The 13,963-nt window shown below is 36.2% G+C and overlaps 1 protein-coding gene across 2 annotated transcripts in view; it reads right to left on the reverse strand.

Moving 5' to 3' along the window:
• Nucleotides 1–13,629, reverse strand: part of LOC131777055 (intermembrane lipid transfer protein VPS13C) — a 59,886-nt gene extending 46,257 nt beyond the window's left edge. For both annotated transcript variants that reach the window (XM_066171788.1, XM_066171787.1), the window contains exons 1-28: nt 13,228–13,629; nt 12,406–12,449; nt 11,564–11,606; nt 11,077–11,172; nt 10,550–10,654; nt 10,193–10,269; nt 9,955–9,993; nt 9,626–9,685; nt 9,137–9,196; nt 8,916–8,999; nt 8,134–8,191; nt 7,735–7,808; nt 7,582–7,635; nt 7,356–7,462; nt 6,708–6,782; nt 5,950–6,040; nt 5,772–5,834; nt 4,719–4,842; nt 4,269–4,381; nt 3,509–3,576; nt 3,345–3,416; nt 2,820–2,917; nt 2,605–2,714; nt 1,914–1,972; nt 1,308–1,392; nt 813–880; nt 276–354; nt 58–145 (exon numbers count right to left, since the gene is read on the reverse strand). In XM_066171788.1, the coding sequence (XP_066027885.1) occupies nt 58–145; nt 276–354; nt 813–880; nt 1,308–1,392; nt 1,914–1,972; nt 2,605–2,714; nt 2,820–2,917; nt 3,345–3,416; nt 3,509–3,576; nt 4,269–4,381; nt 4,719–4,842; nt 5,772–5,834; nt 5,950–6,040; nt 6,708–6,782; nt 7,356–7,462; nt 7,582–7,635; nt 7,735–7,808; nt 8,134–8,191; nt 8,916–8,999; nt 9,137–9,196; nt 9,626–9,685; nt 9,955–9,993; nt 10,193–10,269; nt 10,550–10,654; nt 11,077–11,172; nt 11,564–11,606; nt 12,406–12,449; nt 13,228–13,324 (2,191 nt within the window). In that variant the 5' untranslated portion in view covers nt 13,325–13,629. The remainder of the gene's footprint in view (nt 1–57; nt 146–275; nt 355–812; nt 881–1,307; nt 1,393–1,913; nt 1,973–2,604; nt 2,715–2,819; nt 2,918–3,344; nt 3,417–3,508; nt 3,577–4,268; nt 4,382–4,718; nt 4,843–5,771; nt 5,835–5,949; nt 6,041–6,707; nt 6,783–7,355; nt 7,463–7,581; nt 7,636–7,734; nt 7,809–8,133; nt 8,192–8,915; nt 9,000–9,136; nt 9,197–9,625; nt 9,686–9,954; nt 9,994–10,192; nt 10,270–10,549; nt 10,655–11,076; nt 11,173–11,563; nt 11,607–12,405; nt 12,450–13,227) is intronic.
• Between the last annotated feature and the right edge of the window lie 334 nt (nt 13,630–13,963).

Consider the following 13,963-nt stretch of genomic DNA (forward strand, 5'->3'; position numbering starts at 1 on the left):
GCTCAAGGCAGAAGTGCGCAAAAATGTATCAAAGGTCAAAAACACTGAATCACATACCCTTGTTAAAAATCATAACTTGAACATCACCCAAAGTCATCTCAAACTTGTCATAGAACATCTCCTCTAATTCATGTTCAGTCGCTGTCTGTTAGAAAGAATATTGAAAGGATCTGTTGCAAAATATCACAATTCACAGTGCAAACTCTAGGTACATTCCCTGCCCAGGATTCAACAAAACTACAGGTGCATCAGTAATCAGTATAGGTGATACTTACTCTGACACTTGTGTCCCGAGATGCCAAGTTACTGACCACCTTCAGATGTCCCAAGTCAACAGCAAGAACACTTCCATCCCTGAAAAAGTGATTGAAACAAAAAGCGCACCTGATTGATAGGGGAAAAGAAACGGTGTACTTCAGAAAAGAATGTCGTATTTAAAAGAGAAACCTGCAAGGCCCGAGGCCTCAACAGAAACCCTAAATTTCTTGAAATAACCAGCGCAATTCTGGAACGTCATGCATGTGTGGTTTAAGTCACATAGTTTTTTAAAAAATATGGGGAAGAAAGATAATTGTTAATAACACCTGAAGACAAATTTCGAACGGTTAGGCTACACTGCAGAATTGGCTGAAAAACGCGATAAATGGTAAATTTCCATCTACGCTTTTCAGGAGCAGTAAAGATAAGGACCAAGCAACTCCTTTAAATCTTACCGACACCGTTAAACTTAAGCTATTAACAGAATTAAATGTAACCAGCGAGGTCCATTATTTTTCCTCTGGATCGTGTCGCATTCTCCAATTAGGTAGTACCTTTGCAGAGTTCCATATTCAGGAATTACCACGAATGGCGATCTCACATCTAAATCAAGGTATGTAACCTTCAAGAAACAAAATCTATGAGAAGCCATTCTTTCACAATAAATTTCAGTGCAAGACGCAGCCTGAATTAAATTACAAAGTACATAATGAAAAGAAGAACGTTATTGATCTCTTTCTCTCTGCATTAACATTTATGGGACAACAATGATAGTAGATTCCTTCGAGGGGTTACAGGTCAGGATGTGCTATTAAAATCATTTTATCACAAACTAGGATTCTTTTTAAAGTCCACTCGTTTCGTTAGAGCAGTAACACCAAATAAGACCACGAGACAAGCTTCAAACAGATCGCAAAGGAAAGGGAGTTGAAATATATAGGATAGATAGTTGGTAAATAAAAGAAAATTCCTCTCAAATCAGTATATTGAAAAGAAAAACATCTATGTGTTGATCATCAAGTAGCTTAACAAAATATTTCCTTCTTAACCTCGTGCTGAGTTATCGCGTACTCCAAACCCGCGCGGGTCCACCGTCTCAGGTCCTGAAGCTTGCTGGCTGCTGCCTCCCCAAGCCTGAGTAAGCATGGTTCAAGCATCTCAATAAATGGTACTTTAACAAGGAAATAAACAGCACTATAAAGCTACTTGTTAGCGTGTGGACTGAACCAAATACACATGGACGTGGCCTTGCTTGCCTGAGAGCTCTCTAAACCTCGGTGATGCAGCATCAGACAAGTAATCGTAAAATCGAGGTTTTAATCCTCCCTGAAGATGAGTAATATTTCTATGCTTCACGCTTGTATAAATTAACTCAATTTCTGTCATCACCATCAATACAATTCTTGCTTTGATTACAATTTAACACAAATCACAGGAGCATAGCATGAAGATTGAAAACGAAAGTTTACTGTAAGCAGAAAGCCCCTCAGTAAAATTTGACGAGCTAAAACCAAGTTTGAACTGCTAAGATAACACAAATACCACAGCAAACCGTGGCAGATCACCTTGCTAAATGGGAATAATAAGAACAGTAACTAGTAGAAGTACATTAGACATTTTCTCGTGGTATACATTGATGAAAAGAAATCACTTACTCCTGAAACTTTGAGTTTTCTGGCATGTAGAAGAATGCGATTATTTTATCAATGGTGTGCTGAAAGAAAAAATATAAAGGAGTTGACCTTCGAGTCAAATCGTATTTTTCCTTCCCTTGGGTGCCAAGTGTGAAGAATGCCGGAACAAGTGGCTTACAACATTCAATGGATACAATATGCCAGCCCTAATTTGACCAAGATGAATAAACGCTCTCAATTATTTCGAGGTTATTGATATGTATATATGAGAAATACAGTGTAAAGTTATATTCTGCATTCATGAGAGACTCATCGCATGGCTTCCGAAGCTTCTGTGCATCTACGTTTCTGTAGCGTGAAAAAACTAATATCAATACTACTTTGGTGTGCTTCTATATGGCAAGTTAATCCTTAGCGTTTCATTAGCGTTTTTTCTGCCCCATTTGGCCATTACTTAATTATGCTCTTAGACTAAGAGAAGCTCTGTGAGAGTTACACAACACAGCGACTCTGGATGTGGCTCACATCAAGACTATTCGATGCAGATTCCATGGCATCACACCTAAAACTACCATGTTCCCACAGATTTAAATCGTATAAGATTAAAAAAATCAATTCTATGTGAGATATTGCATCACAAAGTCAACTTCAAACAAACGCAAGAAGGCAACATCAAGTTAAAATTTCGAAAATCATTTCTTCAACAACCTACCGCATCATACACAGCCTGAACGGGCTCCACCTTCAGGGATACTGCATAGTCTGCTTTCAATTCAAGAGGCTTAGTTTCCAATGTACATTGCACTAGAGCTGTTCCATATCCTAAATCAAAACCAAAGAACAATAAAATAAGGGATCGCCACTTTTCAGGGAATGTCACTCAAATTCAAAGGCCGTAAAACATTTTTAATGTGATTTCACACTCACCGTCAAGGGTGCTCTTGGATGAAACAAGAATAAGCTGGTTTTCCGTAGCTTCTTCTGAATATCCAAGCATCTTGAATTTGTTAACCTTACCATGAAACCTAAATCCCAAACGACAATATTCGTTGACTATATTTCACGCATTCATTTCCTGCAGGGCTTCTCTCTAAACATACTTCGACGAATTTGAAAGATCTCGCAGAGATCATTGAAATTCACAGGAACCGACAAGACCTTGTACATGTAAGTGTTATTTCATAGACATTTATGAAAAGCCTAAGGTTCCTACCTCTCCTCTGCAATATGATTGAGACCGGCAGAAAAAATAATGCTATGCCCACATAAATTGGTGACAAAAGTAGCAGTTAAATTCCGATAGCTGGGACCATTAAGAGGGATAAAAACATTGGTAACGTTTATCGAGAGTAAAATTATAGAGAAAGTGATACCATTAGAGGCAAGAATCGTTTCTGCAATGGTTAGAGAAATCGTTGACGTTTTTGCTTTTTAGGATGCATGGTAACTCACCGAAAGGCTCCCTGAGCCGGCCTGTGTTCTAAAGTTGCATCAAATCCTTCAGTATCCAGCTGAGCTATTTTACTGAAATGAAATACGACATGACAAATGGTATAACAGGACAGTTTACCAATGAAAAAGTGTATTGATCCAGTAGAGATAGCAAAGTGACTCACCAATTTGTTGCGTCCAAGAGTTCAAAAGTACATTTGTCCAGGTTGAAGGTAATCCTTGACTTAATGAACTGCAACCCGTCGAGAAGAGTGATATGTGTGAAAAACGTAAACATTAAGACGTACATGTATTTTTCAAAGTTAGTGATAATTTTCCATGTTTCCTTTCTATTCCGCCTAACGTAAATAACTAGATCATTACCGGTTTCGAAGATTGATGGATCAAATAGAGAGACCAAGATTGAGACAACAAAAGGGGGTGGAAATAAAAGAAGGGGAGGAAGAGGGAACGAGAAGAAAGGTGAGAAAAGGGGAAAGAGGAGAGATGATGAGAAAAAAAAAGGGGAGAACAAGGAGGAAGAAGAATGAATAAAAAGGGAATGAGGACTAGGAGGAGGGGTAAGACGTAGTGGGGGGGGGGGGGAGATGGCATGGAGAAAATGAATGAGAGAGGGAGGAATTTGTAGGACGTGATTAAAGAAGAGGTGGGAGGAGGGGCAGGGAGAGGAGAAGGGGTGGAGGAAGATGTGGTGATGGTAAAGAAGCAAGGGTAAGGAAGATAACGAGAGGAGGAGATAGGTTGAGAGGAGGAATACCATAAGGAAAGGGGATGAGGAGAGAAAAACGAGGAAAGAGATACAGGAAGAGGAGCAAAGGAGGGAAAAAGTAAAGGGGCATATTGGAAATAGAGGAGGTGTGGAATGCAATAGTTGCTAACATATAAAGGATGTAAAGAAATTATAAAACATCACAGTAGCATTACCTCTGTAGGATATTTCACCCGCACACTTTCATTGTAATCAATTGCTTTGTACAACTTTTCCTTTTCCTCAACAGAAAGAGCTGCAACTGAGAATTTTGACCAAATGTCCTCCTCTATAGAAAGTTAGGTGGAAGAATATTTGTTATTCAATGTTTCTCCACTAAGTTGTCCAAAAAAGATGCTTTCAAGAATTTTCATCATATGTAAAAAAAAACTCAAAAGGGTATTTGAATGAGTGGTAGTGAAACAATCAAAAAAATTACAATTTCAAGAAAAATTGAAAAATAAGCTTTTCAGGGCCTTCAGTGATCTGAGAACCTCATAAGCAAGCCAACATCTTCAAAAGTAGTCTTAAAACATATCAAATGCAGATTTCACACAAAATTGTTCATTACTGTTTTTGTTATAATATAATCGGAAAAAATGCATTGTAAACTAGTCTCTCCATACCTTGTTCCTCTCGTTTCATGACTCCTTCATAGTCAGTGGAGCTTCCAGACCCAATACCCAACCACAACCACCAGGGATTTGACTTCTTTTTTTTGTTTGGATTAAACCTTTGACTTGGAGGAACCTTCAGAATAAGGAAAAAGATAAACTCCCTCAATGAAAAATCTTAGAGCACTGCAAACTTCCAAAGAGCCAAGAAATAATTTTAAACTGTAGAAGTTTCAGAAAACAGTTTCAGGGAGGAGCTTTAATTATTGGAAAGTCAAGAGGGCATTGACCATTCGGAAAAGGATACACTCTTAAAACTGAATCTTCTGAAATAAACATCATGCAGTTATTTACAAGCACAAATAACTAATTAACTCTCTTGAGTGACCAAGACATAATTTATCCTTACATTATTGATACAACAAGCATACAAGGGATGAGAATAAAGAAAAATATTAATAATTTGGAGGATTGTTGATTGATCCAAAACCAAATTCTCAAAACTCAGATCATAAGAATTGTATGGCAGACAGTAAGGAGAATTACTAATGAGATCTTGGGAGTACAAGGGGTTAAGAAGAGTTCAGTTATTTTAAACTCCATCTGTATTTCCTCTCAAGCCTAACTGTTGTCAGTGTATCACAGTGTAGTTTTTCCATAACAACTCACACCCATGGTATCTCCAGCTATTCCTTAAGCCTGAACCCACTGTAACCCTATACACCCTAACATCAGGTTGCATATTCTCCATACTGTTCTCTATAAATTTCCTAACGTGCTGAAAAGGAGAATTTGTTTAACAATCAAGATCTTTTTAGTCCTTGATTATCTCCTTTATTCTCATATCTTTAACATGTGATTCAGGGGAAATAATGTATGGAGAAAGTAGATGCCAATCACTCTTAGGGATCAAAGGGTTAAAGGAACTCAAAGCTACACATTATCTGAGACCTTTGTTATACATCTTATTCTCATTTTGTAAAGAAATGCATAACAGTGTGTGCTTAGCCCCCATATTACATTACATGTATATGCAAGCAACATTACTTGTTATGAGAAACCTACTTCTATTTCTGCATGTCTCCTTGCAATCAAAATACTTGGAATATCAAGTTGATCTTCCAACGACTAACAGAAAGTAGATAAATAATACTGTAAGTACAAATGCTACTGAGGAATCACCACTAAACAATAAAAGTCATAACAAATTACTAGATGAATGCAAAACCCTCAAAGTGTATACCTGAATGTTATTTCTAACGGAAGACTGTTCATCCTCATTTAAACCTTTTAACTTTCTCTCCCAAAGGTGCTTATACAAATGATACTTTCTCCTAAATAGAGGAAGACATGGATAATAATCAATACATTTATGCAGTAGAAATAGAGCTACACATATTAACAGTAAAAGGTTAACTTTATTATTTATTTAATTTATTATTAGTCAATGATGCAGTTTAAATTTCAAGTCCAAAGTAATGCTATATTGCATTGGTTGCTTGTGATTTACCACATGGAGTGATTCCTGCAGAACATTCACACCACCTGTCATGACTTAGTCACTCATGTTTTCAAACTTTTTTTCCCTTTCAATCAGTTCATTGCATTGACTTAAATTCTCTTCATGATTAAGTTCCCACTTCAGACTGACCCTTGTGATATAATTTGGTTTCAGTTCTACTCAAAGGATTATTGAGCTCTTGACATCCATGTACCCTAATTACACTCTTGCAGAATCTTCAGTGATCTTTCCTAGACTAAAGCAAAATACATTCAATCCGCTATAGAACCACCTGACCCTAGTAAGTGACCTCCCCCTTAAATTTTCCTGATGAGGGTTTCGTTTTTTTTTTTACTTGAACCCTGATTGCTATATATTCCCAGGCCATTACATTAAGGGGCTCAACTGTAAATCATGAAACTTGATAAAAATAAAACTTAAAAAGAAAAAAAGCCAAGAATTTGATTACAAAGTTTCTCCTTGTTATCATTTACATTTACCTGTGCTCCTTTATGCGATCCCATGACCAGCATCTAATTTTCTCCTCACAAATAGCAGTGTATGCATATTTCCACCTGCAAGATTGTAAAAGAAAATAAATGCACCCCTACTGATAATGTTGTTAAAATTCACATCTGCTCAGAGAACTTAATTATTAATCCGCCGATTAATCCGAGTGAAGTTCTAGCAAAAAAATGCCAATTGCCTCTTTTTCCCTTTCTGTTCTTGAAAAATGTTTCTTAACACAAACAACAAACAGTTTGTGGATTATCATCATTTCATTTTCTACATATATTTGATTTCAGGCAAAACAAGGTGCCACTGCCTTCTCTGAACCTTTATTCATAATAATTATTCTCCTATCTTTTATTTTCATTGATATGGGTAAACACACTTTTTCTCCATGAGAATAACAATTATAATAATTCCAGCTTGAAGTACAGAAAATTTTTGATTAGGCTTTTGATGCCTTGGGTTCATAAGGTTTAAAGAATAAAATGATTTATATGTTCAGGAAAACAGGCAAACAGAACAAAGATGCTTGGAAAGTAGGGGATTTACAAGGATTATTTTCAATTCTGACTGAAATTTACAGAAATGTATAACAACAGTGTACATGATTCTTAGACTCAGAAAGAAGAGTTTACCATGCAGCTGGATCTCTCCTCACTGGTAATGTTGGTTGATATCTTAAGTAACGTTGGTTTATGGTCATTGACTCAAATGATTCAATCAAATCCATCACATTGTGAAACTATGACCAAAACATACAAATATGAGTTAAGATAAAAAAAATTAAAAAAAACTGGAAAAGACATGTGCACTACATTTTACAAATAGCGACTCCTCAGATCTTTTTGGTTTGATATTTACCTGGGTCTGGGTAAATACTAGAGATAACTCCTGCTGTAACACCTCAATCAGAAGCTGTAAAGAAAAAAAAATTTTGAAAAATAATGAATAGTGATTTTCTACCAGTAATAGGGAGCTTTTCAAAAACAAAAATTTGCAGACTTTTTCAAATACCTTAGGTGTGTCAAGTACTATTTCTGATGACTGGTCCATCACAACATGACATTCAGCAGACAAAGGCTTTAAAACTTTAAACAAATAAGTAATCAACACAGCTATTAGAGACAGAATATCCACAGAGAATTCTCAAAACACTTTCCTTACTTAATTTATGATCTATCATTTGAAGATAGTACAACCACAATTCTATATTTAGTTTGACACTTTGCTAATAGTAGATCAAACACGGCACACTCAAAATCATCATCACTCAATTTAAGTCTTTTTTCATATTAAGTATACAGTCATGTACAGTCCATTGCTTTAGCTAAAAATGCTATAAACTCTTCAAAACACCCACAATTTAAACTTTCTCTTCACTATTTAATCCTAACTGCCATAGATGAGACCTACTGAATTCATAATTGGATGGAAGGCTTGTTTTGCTTGAGACCTCACGGCTCATAAGGTCCTGAAAAAGAGAAACAGGAACTATACCATATGATTTCAATAGGACAAATCTTCAGCTACTAAACAATTGTACCTGGTGTGACTCCTTACTCCTAAAATCTTGCTCCTTATTCTCTGACACACCCCTGGTACATATAACTCTCCAACCTTCTTTCAACCTTCCCCTCCTTGCTCCTTGGCCAGCTTACTCTCTCCTCCCTTTCCCTCTTATCTGCCCTACCCCTCCTTAGCCCCCTAAAATGTTGCTCTTATTCCCTCACAACCTCCCCTACACCTAACTCACCAACCCTCTGCTAACCTTCTCCACTTTGCTTCTTAGCCTGTTCACCCCCTTACCTGCCCAATTGCCCAACCCCCTCCCCCCCATCCCTCTCTACTATCCCCTTACTTGCTCAGTTGCCCAACCTCTCTCCCCAATCCCTCTCTATGGGTGACTAGGATTGACCATGACATTGTTTATTCATCTTAATTTGCACCTCTCCCAAACAGCTGACTGCATTGTTAAAAAGCAAGGACATTCTTCAAATTAAGGTAATTTTCTCACAAATATATGCTATGTCTGCACGTGCTAGAAGTATATTAGCATGCAGGGGAAGGAGAACACACAAATTGTGAAGACAAGTTCCTGCATGCATGTACTTAAGCCTATTAATAAAAGCAAATGATAAGCTTATGCAAGTAGCGTATTACAAATTACTGAATATGAATACATTCTTTGAGGGCACCTTCCAAGAATGTTGCATTGAAAAGAACTGCGTTGACGTCTGATTTGTGTTCCAGTACATAGCCAGGCAATCGAGACTCACTATCTAAAGATTGAAAAATATTGATTATTATAATCAATTGCACTAGATTTTACAATGTAGAGACTATTGTCCATTTTTACACACAAAAAAAGCAGTTTGAAGATAACTCTACATAATTTACAATTTGAATCATCAAATACCTTGTAAATAGTTTTGGCTGACGCATCCACTACACACTCCTGCCATAATTCATTGGTTGTCTAAAGGAAACCAAAACCTAATTAGCAGTTCACATGTGGATAACATCAGAACTAGATTGACCAAGGCAGATCTGCCAGAAGATTGACTTGCGTGGAGCAGAAGTAAGGGTTGAGTAATAAAGACTACCTGATACTGAGACCTAGTATTTTTCTATTAAGGGCCTTCATCAGGAGCCATTATTTTAATTAACCTTTTAATTAATAAACCTTATACACCCTAACATCAGTATCCATATTCTCTATACTCTTCTTTATATATTTCCTTTAGCACTGACAAGGAGAATTTGTTGAACAATCAAAGCTTTTTTGGGAGGTGATCATTTCCTTTCTTCTCATGATCTTAATGAATGATTCAGCCATATTACTGTAAGGAGAAATTTGATGCTGGTCACTCTCAGGCTTTAAAGGGTTTATAAAATCAGAACTCACCTCAGCTGAGAGATTTTGCAGAGTAAAGCCCACAGTGAATGGTTTATTTGGAGAAGTAACCTGTCAGAAAGGATGACCAGCAATAATTAGGATGTTTATCAGAGGGTTCTCAGTAATTGAGAAGAACTCCTTGAAAAAATCTGTTGGCTGACTATTTGCCGACTGTTGTCTGACTATCAGCTGTCTGATGGCTAACAGTCAGCTCACTGTTGACCAACTGTCTGCTGACAGACAATTGACTGTCAGCCAACAGTTTTAGGCAACTGTACAGGCCCTGAGGAAATGGTTTTATAAAAAAAATCATGATGATAATTTTGCTCAGTTTATACCTTATCCTCATAGCGAAAATGAACATTCTTCACAGAAATCTAAGAAAATGGAAACAGATACCATTAATAATGTAAAAAAAGTGAATGCAGCATGAGTTGTGATTTCAAAAGCTATTTACATGTACACTGTCCCTTACAAATATATTGAATTTCCCACATAACAGTGTAAAACTTGCACAATTCATTTATATGATTCCACACATTGTTAGATATTTGTAACTCAGTTGTAAAAATTTACCTTAAGGTTCTTCAAAACTTGAGCTATCAGTTTGTCCACAAAGGAGTCAGAGCCCTCTTCAGGATTTTTTGGCTTCTCTAAACAAACAATACCCTTTAAATAAATATAATTACATGTAACAAATTTAAAATGTTAAGTTACCAACATTTCTACATTATTCAAGTGGTGGTTTTTACAGGAAATTCTACAATATAAACAGTTAATTGAGATAAGTAAAAGCACTTCAAGCATTGATGCACTATCATTTAGCCAAAAAAAGTATAAAGTCATATACATTATTTTGTACAAGCACATGACTGTACATGATATGTATGTACTTGTGTTATTATCACATCACATTGAGTTGAAAATGTTAACCTTCATTGATGTCTGTGGCCTGAGTCCTCTGTTCAATCTGGGAGAGGCGTTTTCTTTTAGCTGCAAGTTCTGATGCATTAGCTCTCACAGGGTCATATTCTCTCTCTATGGCCAAAAGCAAAAATACCAAACAAGCAACCAAAAATAGCATTAAACTACATGCCTTCAAGAAACAAAGCAACTTTTTAAACAAAAAGATTTCCTGTCCACTGTCATCAGAGGCTTGGATAACAGACAGTGAAAAGTTAACAGATAAGAAGGAGGATGTACTGCAGGTAAAACCATTTAAAAAACCTTTTGACCTGTAACAGTACGTAGCATCTAATTTCCCCTAACAATATCACCCCTGAATCACCCATTATGGTCACAAGAAAAAAGGAAATAATTGCCAACTAAAAAAGCTCATAATTGTTACATTAACTCTTCTTGTAAACGTCTAAGGAAATGTACAGGGTGTACTGTAATAGAGGATATGCAGTAAGTGTAATATTAGGTCGAAAGGGTAAAAATCATTGATGATACCTCACCTCGAATGGGTCCTGCTATCAGATATACATCATGCACCGCTATGTCCAAGGGCTCAGTATACAGATTAGTCCATGGAATTGTCAGAGAGATTTCCCCTGCACATAAGTACATGTATGAAAAGTTACACTAAGGCATACCAGAAGAAATCATATCCCACAACAGTTACCTTAATTACCAAGATGTCGATAAATACTCCAAAAGTGTGTAATACAAAATAGATATCAAACTGATAAAGATCAATCTCAAGGAAGCTGTAAAAAAAATTAAATACAATTTCCTTAAAACCAAAAATGTTTCTGTGATCATCATTATTTACTACACATGATGAGGCTAAATAGCATAACAAAACACTTATAAAGTATTTGAAAAGGAAATTATCCCTTTTATCAAAAATCACAGTAATACTGATTATTAAAAAATACATATAATTTTTGATGACAATAAATTATATGCAGCTTGTATACAAGCATAAATAACAATACTTACCAACATAGCCATGTGTCACTTCTATGGGAAGATGAAAATCATCCTTAAGAGCAAGTGTAATAACATAGTGTTAACACTGCATCAAGAGGGAAATTAAGAGAGGGAGGGAGTATTCATTCTTGTTCAAGAGTTAGCTTTAACCCCGTAACTTCAAAGATATGTTTGTTAATTCTCCCTTTTCTAGCTGCTACATATTTCCTTGTAAATTAGGAACAAGAATTTAATGTTAGATCCAGATAAGCACTTCTACCCAACAGATTTGAATTACTTCTCATAACCTGTTTGCTACATAATAGGTGGATATTACAGGGAGAAGTTACATCGTTAATAACTTCTGGGAATTATAGATTTGAATAAAAAAAAAGAATGTGGTTCACATCATCATTTAATCAAGTAGTAGGAAAAAAGTTGAAAAATGTTTGAAACCAGTGCAAACAATATTTAGAACATAGCAGGTAAATTTGCATAACCAAATTCAGTTGTGATAACTTGTTGACAAATACTCATCATGCATGTTGATGATGGGTGTACAGGCATCGATTGGCATAACAGAGGGAATTGATCTATATATAACATAGTTACAAATTAAAAAAATGGACAACAATTGAACAATTGATTTATCACTCAGCATTTGTTGATCAGGATATAGTCACTGAGTAGCTTTTATTTTTTTCCAAACTTCTCATGGGCAAAATATCTATGAATCCACACTGGTGCAGAAACTAATGGTAACATTTCTAAGCCTGAGGGCTACTTATAAATACACATTACTATTTAAGAAACTCATGGATTTTTATGGGCTCATGTTGAATGGTGAAAATTGCCTTTTACTAGTAGCTTACCAATGCATCATCTCGCAGTTCAAGATCTGTCAGGACAACATTTCCTTAAAAACAAATTCCAGAATTAATTGACATTCAATCAACCCCCTGCGATTAAAACATCATCATACTTAGTGCAGTTTAATGATTACGAATAAAGTTAATAATGACAAACTCTTGGACACTAGTTTCTTCACATAAAACAATTGTATCACATCGTCAAATCGCAAAGTTACCTGCGTCACACAATATACAAAGTCACGCTCAACTCAATGTTTGGCACTAACACACTAACGAGTGAAGAGGCAAACGAAAGTGAAATCTAAACACCACACAACTTGAAATAAAATATCTTAAGATTCCCTAGCACGCACCTCAAAGTAGCACCGCGCTAAGTCAAACTTAGTTAACGTAAACTGAACTTCTAGCTGAATCGGACGTGAAGCCATTTCCCTTAGGGAACATTTGCAAAAAGCTCACTCAGTACAGAGGAACTCCCCTCGCTCTATCCAGCTGTTTATTTGATTCCTCAGGCAGTTTTCCTTAGAGGGTTCGGTTGTAATTAAAAATTTAGCTTCTGTTCTCATTAACTCTGTTTGTTAACTCTTTCCGTAAGTAAACTGTAATTCCTTCATAAATTTGACAGGGCTTCATTTTCCAGCCTTTTCGGAGTAAGGCTGCGCTATATATATCACAAGACACGCACACGATCATAACATATCCTATTACATTGTGCAAAACTATGCATTTAAATAAGAACTTCAGCTCTCTATTTTCCTATTTACATACTGCTTTCGTTTTATACTTAAGCTGAAGTAGTAATGTAATTAAAAGTTCACTTACCACTAAAAATTCCGAGTTCGAGATTCGAGCTGTCTAAATCTTTGATGTATTTTCCGAGAACTCCATTCAAGATCGATGCAACGAGGGACTCTAACATGTCTTCTATCAAAACACTTCGGCTCAGATCCTAAAGCAATGAACTTTGCACAAAAAAATTTCCGTTGTGAAGCTTTAATCAAGCCCTGGAGCTTCCCCAAAGATTTGTCACAGATTCACAGCTGATAGTTACGATAACACAGCTGAAACGAGTGTCCTGCTAAATATTTGCATTGCATAAAAGACGTGAAAATTAGCGACAAATAACTTCCACACACATCGATTTAGAAAACGGAGAAAGACGATTCCCACTTTCTAATGGATCCGTTCCAATAAATAAACTGCTGACAAATATGTCCAGGTTGCAAAAAGAGAGGAATTGTTACGCCAAAGGAGGAAAGAGTGGATCGAGTTAACATGAAAGCGAGGCTTCTTTACCTCTGCAGAAAGCGCGCCAAAGGAAAAGCTGATAGTGCACACACGACTTTGATTGAAGAATAGAGCATAAAACTAAAGATGTTTATCAGGGAAAGGTTATGTTCAGCTTGACGCATTCAATTCTCGGTCTCCATTACGGTATCTGATACAGCTGTCATTATATGCTTATCTTTCTGCGGGTTTAATAGACTTATAGAAGGTAGCTCCGAACAAAAATTCCACAAGTTTTCTATTATAGCTTTTCAGCATACATTTAGGCTAA

The sequence above is a fragment of the Pocillopora verrucosa genome, chromosome 9, assembly GCF_036669915.1.
Source record: "Pocillopora verrucosa isolate sample1 chromosome 9, ASM3666991v2, whole genome shotgun sequence".
NCBI classification, from domain to species: Eukaryota; Metazoa; Cnidaria; class Anthozoa; order Scleractinia; family Pocilloporidae; genus Pocillopora; species Pocillopora verrucosa.